Source organism: Exophiala aquamarina (assembly GCF_000709125.1).
Source record: "Exophiala aquamarina CBS 119918 chromosome Unknown aczIA-supercont1.4, whole genome shotgun sequence".
NCBI classification, from domain to species: Eukaryota; Fungi; Ascomycota; class Eurotiomycetes; order Chaetothyriales; family Herpotrichiellaceae; genus Exophiala; species Exophiala aquamarina.
In genome coordinates, this window is record NW_013550584.1 from 2,256,021 (window position 1) to 2,268,608 (window position 12,588).

Consider the following 12,588-nt stretch of genomic DNA (forward strand, 5'->3'; position numbering starts at 1 on the left):
CCCAAGTTGGGTCGACTTTCGACCTCATGCGAATACGACGTGATTATATACGAGTAGTTGGCGCGGAAAGCACCGCTGATCTGCCCTGAGCAAAGAGCGGCTCGGACATACCTCGTCCGAGCTACACGATCGTCATCTCTCAGACCACAAGCTCACGACCTACTATGTACATACGAAAGATGGAGCAGTTGATCCCGAGTGACGACTGGCTCACAAGACCAACGAGTAAAGTCCCCCTGAAAGGTCAACAATGAAGAGTCATCAGACATTGAACCACACCCGGTCCCTTGGTGCCACCCACCCTACTAGTTCTATTAATAAAGCCCAAATCTCAGATAATGGTGAAACCTTAGCAGAAAGAAAAGGGAACAAATTCGAAAGGCTGGGGATTTCAAGCAACGTTTCAGAAGCCGCACTATTGCATTGGGAAAGGAGAGAACCCTTCTTCAGCCCTGTCTCACTTGCTATGCTACCTTTGCACGCGAGTACAGGGTGATGAGGTACTCCGTACTCCGTACTCGATGCAGAGTAGATTTCAAGGGTTCTCAAAGTTTATCTATCTATCGTACTCACCACTTGGTACCTAATCGATAGTACTCGTTACTCCGTTCTGCTTAAAAAAAATATTGGCCCTGAAAATCACTCGAGGTGTCGTTGACTACTAGTCCATGAACTTAACGTTCCACTGCTGGGTGCTGCTGCGTGGTTCAACGCCTTTCCCGGCCATAGCTCTTTCTTCTCCAAATCTTAATCAAAAAGGGGAGGGGAGGACAAGGGGAAGAAAAAATCCAAGCACCCAAGAACCAAGAACCAAACACCAAAAGCTAGACTGCTATACTACCCAGCCGGATTGTCTGAATCGCCTCTCGGGGCATGTAGAGCATGCGTCGTCCTCTGTCCTCGTAGCTGAGTGCACGGTTCTGGACTCTGGACTCTGGACTCTGGACTCTGGACTCTGGACTCTGGACTCTGGACTCTGGACTCTGGACTCTGGACTCTGGACTCTGGACTCTGGACTCTGGACTCTGGACTCTGGACTCTGGACTCTGGACTCTGTACTCGCACTCTGTAGCACCATGTGTCCAGGTTGGGGAAACGGGTCCCCATCGCCAGAAGTCGAGCTCGAGCTCGAACACGGGGATCAGTCACGGGCACAATATTGGGTCAGAATGAGCTTCCTTTTTTTTTCAACTCTTCGCTCTGTCATTCTTTCTGGAGGTCGTGGCCCTGTCTCAAATGTCTGGCGCTACTATCGAGTGTTGTGACACATGCCGTCCTTTCATCGTTTTCTCGATGTGACCCCGCATCCTGGCGTTGCGTGCAATCGTCGATGGGTGGCTTTTCTGTTCCCCAGCCACCTGAATTATGATAGCTGGGTCCTCCCTGCAGATACCCTTCTCGGAGATTCTGGTGATGGATCCATGTCTATCAGTCCAGGGGTGAAGCGTGCTAGATAGGGAGATACCCGTGCCCAAGGTTCTTAGAGACCAGCCATGGACCTAGTTGGTGAGGACTCGCCGGCGCCTGTGGCGTTCTGCTTATCCTCCAGGTGGGATGATAATCAAGGTCTGAGGTCTGAGCTCGGAGGTGCGAGACCAACGACTTTCCTTTCGCGGCCCTTTCCTTCGTGCCATTCTTCTCGGGCTATCCGTACCGACTGCAAGGTGCCTCGTAGGCCAATTATGTCGCTGATCGGCCTCGACGGGCAAGCAGATTGTTTACCTGCTTTCAAGTGACCATTGCCCTCCTCAGTCCAAATGGCTCCCCATGTATCTCGTACTGATGGCGTTTCAGTCCACCACAACCAGGTTCAAGACATACGATGCGGACCACCGGCGTCCACTTCGTGTTCCCAGCGTGTAGTCCGTACTCGGTGGTGTTAAATCAAGACCGGCGTGAGGCGGCTTCAGCAGTCCCTGCGCGGGAAACATGTCGCGTGGCCTCGACGCTCGAATGGAAGTCTCAATATGGCAAGATGGTTATCAGTTGCCAGCACCGGTGCCAGTGGTGGTCGAATGCGTAGTCGACTTGTCAATGATGCTCCCCGTTGCATCTCTGTCCCTGTTTGCACGCCAGACGCCCTCTTCCATCTCACCGGTGTCGGCGAACCACTCTCTCTTCCAGATTTCAGCCCTGGCCTTGACACGCTCGAGGATTTCCTCGGCGCCTTTCCAGCCCGCAGCTCTGTGTCCACTACTGACAGTGACTGCGATGCTCTCTTCTTCCACCTTGACCTCTCCCAAGCGATGCACTATCGCGACTTTTTCCAACCCGTGCTTCTTCTGGACGTCTTCGGCGATCGCGTATAGAGATTTCAGGGCCAGAGATGGGTACGCCGAGTACGACAGTCGAGATACCGGTCGGTGGTCGAAATTGTCGCGCGTGGTGCCCAGGAAGAGAATGTTGGCTCCTGCCGTGGCGGACCGGGTGAATCTCAGGTAGGCTGTGATGTCCAGAGGGTCGTAGACAAGCGATATGTAGATGGTCGGCGATTCGAGCGTCTGTGGAAATTTTGCAGGATCGAGAATCGATGCAGTCTTTGCGATTCCCGCTGATTCGGGACCACCGTTGGTTCCGTTCAAGTTTGCAGAAGGGACTTGTGTGCTCATCTTTCCGGTTGCGACACGATTGCCAGGATCAACGATATATCAATACCGAAGAGACGCAGGACTCGTACCGCTGGCTTGTTTTCAGTGTCTCTTGCTCGGAGATTTTCTTTTTGCAAGGGAGAATAAAGCCGTGAAGGTCGTTTCGGGGGAATGTAAGTCGTTGTAATAGTTTGCGACTCTTACCTTTCGTCTGTCCACGGAGAAATGTTCTGGCACATTGTCTGAAATGACGCCCTTCGCCTTCTCGCGCGAGACCGAAAAAGAAAAGGTTATGGGGGCTCACCAGCCTGGCTATCTCCGGCTTCTTAGCTAAGCGAATCCCCTACGTCATTCGGCCATCTCCTTCTGTCGGAGACAAGAACATAAGATTAAATACGAGTCTGTTACCGAGCCTGAGGGGTGCGATAGCATCCTACTATTACATACTGGCTCCGTACACCTACTGCCTATCACTGACTACTTGGCGACATTCTCAGCCGCACAATCGCACACATAATGCACGTACCTACATTTTGATCTCGGTTTTGGAAGGGGGGGCGTGCTCCAAATATCACAATGAAACTGATAAACATACTGTACATAGTATCTCCCATCTACCTCCCTACTCTATCAGAAAAAGAAACACCTGCAGAACAAAACTGTACTCGTAGCAACCTGTAGGTACACTCACACCCCATCGAGCTCCTCTCGAATTTGATCCCATAATTCCAGCGTCCGTAGACCCAAGTCTTCCAGCTTTTAAGACATGTCTCCTCCCCCCTCCTCCCCTCTCCCGCCATCCCCCATCCCGGGTTGACGGTGCGTTGTTCGTCTTGTTCTCTACTCCCGCAAAAGTTGTGGTTCATGTGCCATCCCCTCCGTCCATCCCGAAAAAAGCGAAAATTCACAGCATCTGACCGACACAACTGGAGCCACGTTCACGTTCACCGCCTCACTTTTCACCGCCTTCCATTCCACTCATCCCGGGGGAATGGTCTGAATTATGTGTCTAAAGTCTCCCCTGCATATGACATGTCCTGTTCCAGTGCTGCTGCTTTCCTAAACCAGAACTTCGTGCCTCAGCAATGTAATTGAAGTGGCTGGGAAGCGTTAGGATTGGATGTTGGTCTTATGCAAGATCAGAGACGGCGCGATCTGGGAGGGGCTTTTCGCTCGGGGGTTTTGGTCCTCTGCAAGTCTCGGCTTACATGGAGGCTCAACTGCGCAACTACATGCAACACACACTGCTGCGAATAATTTCAATATGGAGCACTCCGTACTTGCAAGAGTCCTCTCGTCTCTTCCCTCTTCTCGTGCACTGTTGGTACAATCGTTCTTCATTCTTTGATTATCCGAGTACAAAGTACAACATCTAAGAAGTGGAGTGTATCCCAGACTCCCGATCCGTAGTATGCACCGTCGCCATGTCCTGTACACCCAAAATATGACCTGGCTGATAATTTGTGTCCTCACGCCCGGGTGCTTTCTGGTTTGTCCGCACTGAGATATGGCAGAGGCGTCGTGTCGAGAGGCTTACCCTCCTTCTTCCAGTCCCTAACGTGCTGCAGGACGATTGCAGATGCACTTTCGGGGGTATCTTGTCTGCCAATGCATTCCACAAAATCACCCTCGGGATCCATCACGTAGAAGTATATACTGTGGTCAACCAGGTAGTCTTCCTCACCTGGCTTGAGCTCTGGTGGCGTGGAGAAATACACCCTGTACTGCTTGCACACTTCTTTCGTCTGAAGCCACGTTCCTGCTAGTCCGGTGATGGAGGGGTGGAACTCGGCCAGGTAGGCCTTCAACACTTCCGGCGTGTCGCGGTTCGGGTCGCAGGAGATGAATATCGAGCGTAGGGTGTTGGGCGCCTTCTCTTGAATGATGTCGATCGCCTCGCCCATCTTGTCTAGCTCGTCAGGGCAGATATCCGGACAGTGGCTGAAGCCAAAGTAAATCTGCAGCATTTCCCTCCAGTCAGCCTCGCCCATTGAGATACTCGCCATATGTTCCCTTACCAGAGAGTATTTCCCCAAAAGATCCTTCTCCGTAAATTCCTTGCCGTTGACGTCCCTCAAGGTGAAAGGACCGCCGACCTTCGGTTTGCCGTACCCTTTGCTCATTTCCACAATTCGTTTTCGTTCGAGCCTTGCCTTCTCGTACTGGAAATAGAAAATCATCAAGGCACCGGTGGTGACAAAAAGCGCCGCTGATCTGAATGAGAATGGCTACTTGACAGTCAGAGGATGAGCGCGGAAAGACGTACCGCGAACGGCCATACGTACACCTGTGCGACTGTACAGCTTATCACCCGCCCTGAATCTGGCACTTGAAGAGGAGAACTGTCGGATTCGCAGACATTGAGACGATAGAGGCTGGCGCCGCGCAGAGGATGTCGCGGTTGAGAGTGGTCTGATGGAGGCGTGCTTAAGGAATGTCTGCGACGGTCTGAAGCGCGAGGGCATCGATCCAACGGCGAGTAGTCGCCAGGCCTGGCAATATGAGGGTAGCGGGCCAGACATTTCTCCGTCAAATTTATTGGGAGGGTTGTTGTCGAGGTTTGGTATGATTGTCATCGAGGTCAGAGAGCTTTCAACTTCGATATCCGGGCTGCGGAGGAAACTTACGGTGGAGCTTAAGACCTGCGAGGCGCAAGGCTCGCTAACCCTTTTTCGCTACAGGAGCAACCCTTTTGATATCGGTCCCGTTCACATGCTTGCGATTAGTTGCCGGGTTGAAGGTGTGCATGATGGTTCGGTATATATTTGATACTAGAGATCTTACATCATGTCGACTCAGTGGTTACCCTAGAGTGGTGAATCGAGAAAGTCACAAGACCTCGATCCATTGACCAAAGCCATGACGGGTGAGGAATATATTTCAAAGATTTCTCCGGCAACGGTAGACACCCGATTTCCTCCACTACTCGGTCACCATGCCTAAGCCTGGAAAGCTGTGCCGTGCTCCCCGAAATCAGCTTAAAGCGCACGATTTAGAAAGGGTTACTGTATATCACCAATAGCGCTTCACATGTTGGGGTCACTCTCTACAGGTGCGCCCAAACATCTTCTGCTCCGAAACCCTGCAAGAAGCACGCCTCAGAAGCAGCATCTGAAGACCGATACGAGATTTCCAGGTAATCTTTTCCACACGGCCTCAATCTCCACTGTCCGGATGATGCCTCTTTTTCAAGGAACCCCAAGAGACAAACCCCAGCTGGACAGGGGCCATTTCGTCATTTGAAAAGAAAGTTTCAATTCGCTCAGAAGATATCAAGATTAAACAACACTGCGAAGCAGAGAAACTAGAGCAAATGCGGCGCGGGATTGTCTCTCTTTCGCCTTGTCCTGGTGTTATAATGCAAACGATGCATCTTGGGTACCATGGCTAAAGCCGCTAAGATTGGCACCCCGCCATCACAAACCACACATCCCAATGCCACCGGATCTGGCCACTCCAACATAACCGCTGGCTCCGGCTCTCATTAGTTCTAACAGACCACTCGCCGCTTCGCCTTTGACAACACTGCTTGTAAGACCGCTCTGACGGAGACGGTGCTGCTGGCTTGAGACCTTGCGAGTGGTTGTGGAGGTAGCTTCGCATTCCAAATCGGCATCTGGATTGCTCACTGGACTTGATAGTTGTATTGGAGTCCTTGGCTCAGCGCTTGGGTGGTCTGCGGCGACCTCGGGCAAGGCTCTGTTGTCGGATCCTTCTTGCGATGAAGGAGGGCTACTGGGCAGTCCGGCCTCCCCATCCTGGCTGGGTCCCTGGGTTTCATTCTGGGTGGTCGGTTCGGACCATCTCGCTGAAAATGTTGTGGGAGCGATTTTTGGAAACGGCACGTGTGAGAGTGGCTTGACTGCGGGTTTCCCCTCCATGGAGGCTCGCGCTCGCGCTCGAGCGACTACTGTTTCTGGACTGAGTGTCGCGTGTGACACAGACCTGGCTTTGACAGTAGAGGATGACCGAGGTGAGGATGAGTGTGCCCGAGGATCTCGGGGCGAGGATTTATTCTTCGGAACATCCAGACGCGCAAAGGGTTTAGTGACTTGATTTGTTTGAACCTTGAAGATGGCCAGTTGTAGTCGAGTGCGAAGGATCTCGGCTTTCTGAATATCACAGTCAACACTAGACTAGGATCCAAAATGAGAAGGGTTTTACCTCGAGCAGCATCTGCTTCCTTGTCTCGTCTTCTGTCTGGGGTCTTTGCTTAGGCATGGACGGAGCCTCCTCGATGTAATCCATGTGATCATCCTCGGGGGCAGTGTCGTTGTCAAAGTCGACAAAACTTGACATGCTCACGCTGATCTGGGAGGTTTCTTTGGTAAGATTTGGTCGGAGGAGTGGGATCAATTGAGATGTACTTTGAGGCAGCGCAACAGCATGCTGTAGAGGGTCAGTAGGAGCCACGTGTATAATCCGGAGTATGCGATACCATCTTGTCTAGCGTCCTCTGACTTGGCTCTTCGTGGATGACGAATTGTGCCTCAACAATTTGAGATTCCTCTTGTGAGGCTTGGAATGATGTTTGAGCCGTATTGGGAGTGGACTTTGCCTGCAGCATCGATCTTGGAGGGCTAGATACATCTTGGGAAGACGGTTCGCTCCAGAGGCCGGTCATCTGAGAGAGTGGGTGGTGGCCAAGTGTACTATTCTGTGGATCTGCTGGTAGATCGTCTCCTGCCTCTTGGATCTTTCTTTTCTGCCCGGCTCGAGGACTTGGTGGGTTCGAAGAGCTGGCGGAAGAGGGCCGCTTGAGATTAGGTCGCTCGGAGGCGACACTCACGATAGCAAGGGCATGTTGGGACTTTCTTGGAGAAGATGATTGCAGAGGCGCGTTGGGGTCCTTCTGGCCCAGAACGCGTCTGGTAGGAGAGGTGACGGTGTTCATTGTGCCGATCAGATTGTGTTACATACAGCCAATAGAGTAGGTCTAGCCAGCGACAGGAAGGGTGTCTGTGACATGGGACGGTGCAGACTAACGGATGGATGGATGGATGGATGGGACTCGATCACGACTCGATATGGTCCTAAGCAAGGGTGCGTATTGTCGAGTTTCAGATCGCAAGGAAAACCCTCACGAGGACCGAGAGGTTGGACCAAGTCAATTGGCAGATCAGAAGGGAGGGAGGGAAGCCAGACACGAAGACGATCAAGTCGCGGTCACGGTGCACGTCCAATTCAGAGTGGGCACAACCCACATAACACGAGTTTGGAGTTGTGTTGTTGGAAAGATCAGATGCCGAAAATGTTCCAGGCACTAAAGCAGTGAGCCGAGCCGCACGCACGTCAAGTGGGGAAATCTGGCACGTTAATGGTGGTTTCGCTGGCGGGACTGGGGAAGCTCGAGCTGCTAACTGCCGCCTAAGCAGCTTAGTTCCATTTTAGCAAAATAGCGGGTCCATAAGAGTTCGCGGCCACCGTGTGTGACTGGTATGAGAGCTCAAAGATTTGGCTGTACAGGACATTTGGAGAGCGATCGATATATTCGATAGCACCCTGAAAAGTACAGTGGTAAGAATGTAATCCTGCGAAGCTGGTCAAATTCGCTCCCTTTATAACTCCTTGATGGTCTCAATCGCCTCTGCCGCCAATATCTGTTCCACGTCCATTTCTTTTGTCACGCTGTCGTCCAGGAACTTCAACCCTTCTTCTGCTCTTCCGCCACAAGCCTGTCCTAACGTCAAGAATGCAAAATGTCCGCCGACAACCGGTCGAGCAAAGAAGTTTGGTCCGGGGAAGCCTCCCGTACCTTCGGTCATGTGAAGGTCCGTAAATGGTCGGTCCGTAGAGGTCTCATTCACCCATTTGGCCACGGACTGGAGAATCTCGGCGCGCACCTTTGGTGCTGCTACCGCCATGGCAAAAAATTCCCAATCGGTTTTGGTATAGAGGTGTCGCGAGTCTAGGGGCAACCCGTATTTCTGCCTGACGGCATAGTACCAATCGCTTTGCATCTGGTAAATATGCTTCGGCACGAACCCATCCTTGTCACCCTTGATGTCCTTCAGCGGTTTCTGATACTCATAACGTCCACCGATAGTCGTGCTTTGCTTAGAATGATGTCTTGATCCCAGATGAAAGCATAGTAAACTGTCGGCATAAAGGTTATATGTCGTGGTCCACGATCCATACCAGTTATATGCAACCTTGGCATGCGTCTTGTCGCGAGAGATACCGTACTCTTCCCATTTCGCGATGTATGTTTCAGAGACATTGTTGTAAAATTTGGCATCCTCATAGTTCTCTGCAAGCTCGGCCAGCCCGGCCATTGCCTTGATTCCGATGATACCTTTCAAAGCGAGATTGGTCTGCAAAGCCAGCCACCCTGCGAAATCATCCGTCGACAATTGATTGTGAGGTAGCAGCGAAAACTCCACCAGATAGCTGGTCCACTGCTTCCACAATCGATAGCTCCGGCTCACCCATTTCTGGGCGTCCTTCAAACTTTGAGGCTTCCCCACCCAAGCATCGTCAATGTAGGACATATCATCTGCTGCCCCCACGGAGAGAGGAGAGAGGCTGTCGTGCGATGCATTGGGAATAGGGACACCATTCATTGGTTGCCAGTTCGCCGAAGCTGATGTGTTGGAACCGTCACGCAAAGAATTGGCCAGTGCCAAGCCCATGATCAAGATATTTCCGCACTCCTCCACAGGCATATATTCATCACGTCCGTCAGGGTGGCCCGTGGCATTGGGGAAATGTGCTCCAAGGTCGTGCATGGCATATTTGTTGGGGTATTGTCCACTGAGCATATGTTCGATCAATGGCTCGAGTAGATATCCCAACCATCTTGGGTTGGTATACAAAAAGAAGGGGAAGCTGGGGAAGATGACGTCGATGGTCTGGAAATTGCCATTGGATGATATCTCCTTCAGAAAGAGAATCGGATCATCCGGCGTTCCAGAGAAGCTGGTGGCTCCGAGGACCTGCCGAGCGGATAGAGCAACAATGTCCACATAGTCTTCGGCCCCAGATTTGTACGCATCGACCGCCAGCTTCGCAGAGTAGTCTCCCGCCAATTGCTTGGCGGAGCGGAAATCGAGGTAATGAAAGGTGAGCAACTTGGTGACTGTATCGAAATAGGAGTTCCAGAGCGGTCTCATCAGAGTCATTCCACGAGCAGCGGCGTACTGAACAACAGGGTCCTGAATGTGTGCGATTGTAAAAGTCACTTCTTGGTGGTGGATCGAGTGGGAGCTAGCATTGAATTCAAATGACTTGGAAAAGGCGAATACCGGCTCTTCGTCCATAATGGAACGGAATCGACGATCTACCGAGTCCTGCAATGTTCCTGTGCGCGAGAACCGTTGCCGCAAAATTGCCGATGTCCCCGCTTCGTGGCGGACGTCGGTTGGAGCGGAGAAGTGTAGACTTCCCCATTCTGCCCGGTCAAAGTATTCGGTGAAAAGCTGTTCAATTTCTCGCTTGATGACCCAGGTCTTGAACCCATGCACCTTCTCATTCAAGGCGGTGTGCTCAATATCCCAGACAATCTTACTTCCTCGGTTTCCACTGACCCATTGTCCGTTGACGTCAAGGTAGATGTCAACATCCACGTTCCCAGAGACATAAACTGTCAGATAGCTGGCCGGAATGGACTGCCTCACTGTTGACGTGGGCGTAATGGGAGACAAGAAAGATAGCGTGATCTCCACATGCCTGGAAGCTGCATAGGACGATGGCAGAGGGAGGGAGTAAGACAAGTTGGTGGTGGAAGCATCGTATTGAGCACCGTTAAAGATCGGTGAAGACACCGAGTAGCTGAGGAGGACGAGTCAGCGGGCGTTCACCAAGCTTTTCAACCAGACCTACTGTTCATCATCTCTGCGTAAAGAGTCATGAGGTCTTCCCAAGAGCGGGTACGAAGTGCGCCCTTCTGAAACACTGGCTAACACTGAGAAACCAATCTCTTGCCCGGTCCAGAACATGGGCCATCTTTCCCATGGGTCATCTCGAGCGTTCTGCAGCCAGGTGCTCAGGTAAGGGTTTCGGACAATGAGTGGAAGCACAGGAGGAGTTAAGCGTGAGGATTCGACGATCGAAGGGATGACGGCAAGAAGTGCCAATGCGGAAACCAGCCGCATGACTGCCAGAAAAGGGAGAAGCTGCGATGATGGTGATGATGATTGCACTCAAACGCTCATTCAGCATACACAACAGAAGGGAGAGGACAAGAGAGAACAGGAGGAGGAGAGCATGTATTGCGACTGAAGTTCCAGTGTGGGGAGGAAACTGGGTTGGCTTTGAGACATCACAAGACACACACTTCGGCTCATTGGCATCCTCCGCCAAATGACGGCATTGGTGCCCCTTCCTTGGGACGAACCTCGGGGGTACCTTTTATCCATGAAGCTAGTACTATTAGAGACTAGATCTGCATTAGTGAGATTTTAGGGCCCAAGGCTTGCAGCCGTGAATGAATCCCTGCCCTCTGATTCACTCTGCCGGTGTTTGGACAACAACGGGCTATCATATGTAGCTGACCAGGATCCTCGATGACAGGTCCTGCCAGTCACCCAATATCTCCCCAATGTCTTCGAACGGGTTCCGATGCCCAAGGTATGCAGACAGTAACCGCGCACAAATATTGTAGTCACTCCGCTCCAATTTCTTGGCCGCATTCATGACGCGTGACAACTTGTATACCAAGTGACACAGACTGTCTTGGTTGCTCATAGACAAAATCACGTACAATAGCTCCACCGTGTGGATTACCCGGTCCCGCCCTCGCCTCAGTACCTCCTCTTCGATCTCTTGATATATTGGAATCTTAGCGCGAGGCTTGTGGAAATGTAATTCTAACAAGGAAATGTACATCAGGCAGGCAAGCTTGGCTCTCGATGACTTTGCCACGCCGGTTGTGCTCTGGTCCGGGCTTGACCGCTGGAGGACTTGGAATAGAGGCGAAAAATAGCCGTCACCGTCACCGCCAGCTCCTGTGTCTGCGTTTGGGGTCAAGGTGGAGGGCTGCTGGCTAATCTGGGTGAGAAGCGCATGCAGCTCTTGCGTGCCGAGGGTCTGATCCGGATCGTCGTCACTCGAAATCCGTCCAAGTGGAACAGACAAAGCGTTGCAGATTAACACATCAACCCAGAACAGAAAATTGTGCAGCTCTGCCCAGATCCGAAGGCAATGCAACCCACCACTTACCTCCACCATCGATTGTAAACCCTTCCAATGCCGTACGGCAAGCGACGTTTCTCCTCGATACTCCTGTAGATTCATCAAGAGGGCGACGGCAAGCATGGTGCCAGCGGTTGGCGTCGTAGGCGAGAGCTCGATTTGCTTGGCTATGGCTTGCAACGCCCGAATCTCTCTCTCTGGCGCATCTGCCAGCGGTTGGACACCTCGTTCGACAGAGAATCGAAAAGATGACGCTGCTAGGAAGGCATTGTAAGAAGCCTCACTTGTCTTGAAGCATTGTAGCCAAACTGGAGTGATTCCACATCCAGGATCCTCCTCGATATCTGTTTCGGTCAGCCATTGCACAACCCCGCCGAGCCCTGGATAATTCAACTGCCTACAGCAATGGATGAGCACATCCTCAGGGGATACAGCTGGCACATGCATCGAGGTGATTGGACATGGCTCCCTCTGCCTTCGAATAGGCGAACTGGCGGGACCTTCAAAATCCAGAGATGATGAGTACCTACTCTCCGCAATTGTAGCATCAAGGCTTTCGGCGGAGTCAGAATGATCGGACTCGGTAATCGCGCTTGACCAAGGTGAAGGATCCGGGACTTGTGGGACGGTCGAATCCCAAAGATGCATTTGCCCACCGCGATTGGCGTCGTCATGCCGAGATTTGCAACTACCGCCATTTCGCTTGCGCTTGTTGCGACGCAGACGAAGGACATGTACCTTGACGGCCTCTCGGGCGGCCTTTCGCCGAGAATCGGTGGTTATGAAGGTGAACGATGAGACTATACCGTCAGGCATCTTAGCAGCTAGTCGGCGATGATACTAAGCGTGTGGAGAAGGAGAATTTTGT

At 52.0% G+C, this 12,588-nt stretch overlaps 5 protein-coding genes across 5 annotated transcripts; all 5 read right to left on the minus strand.

The window, feature by feature from the left end:
- Positions 1 to 1,982: 1,982 nt before the first annotated feature.
- Positions 1,983 to 2,609, minus strand: A1O9_05910 (uncharacterized protein; the record flags this gene model as incomplete). Its single annotated transcript, XM_013405123.1, has 1 exon — positions 1,983 to 2,609. The coding sequence occupies one exon, from the start codon at positions 2,607 to 2,609 to the stop codon at positions 1,983 to 1,985; it is 627 nt and encodes a 208-aa protein (XP_013260577.1).
- A 1,448-nt stretch (positions 2,610 to 4,057) lies between these two features.
- On the minus strand, positions 4,058 to 4,949 carry A1O9_05911 (uncharacterized protein; the record flags this gene model as incomplete). The annotated part of the gene is made up of 2 exons (XM_013405124.1): positions 4,058 to 4,802; positions 4,900 to 4,949. 2 exons carry the CDS (start codon positions 4,947 to 4,949, stop codon positions 4,058 to 4,060), a joined length of 795 nt encoding a protein of 264 aa, XP_013260578.1.
- A 1,436-nt stretch (positions 4,950 to 6,385) lies between these two features.
- On the minus strand, positions 6,386 to 7,482 carry A1O9_05912 (uncharacterized protein; the record flags this gene model as incomplete). The annotated part of the gene is made up of 3 exons (XM_013405125.1): positions 6,386 to 6,700; positions 6,753 to 6,977; positions 7,027 to 7,482. Coding segments are annotated over 3 exons (996 nt in total), but the record flags the coding sequence as incomplete, so codon positions are not given.
- A 664-nt stretch (positions 7,483 to 8,146) lies between these two features.
- Positions 8,147 to 10,681, minus strand: A1O9_05913 (uncharacterized protein; the record flags this gene model as incomplete). Its single annotated transcript, XM_013405126.1, has 2 exons — positions 8,147 to 10,358; positions 10,410 to 10,681. 2 exons carry the CDS (start codon positions 10,679 to 10,681, stop codon positions 8,147 to 8,149), a joined length of 2,484 nt encoding a protein of 827 aa, XP_013260580.1.
- A 451-nt stretch (positions 10,682 to 11,132) lies between these two features.
- A1O9_05914 (uncharacterized protein) lies at positions 11,133 to 12,551 on the minus strand (the record flags this gene model as incomplete). Its single annotated transcript, XM_013405127.1, has 2 exons — positions 11,133 to 12,064; positions 12,122 to 12,551. Coding segments are annotated over 2 exons (1,362 nt in total), but the record flags the coding sequence as incomplete, so codon positions are not given.
- Between the last annotated feature and the right edge of the window lie 37 nt (positions 12,552 to 12,588).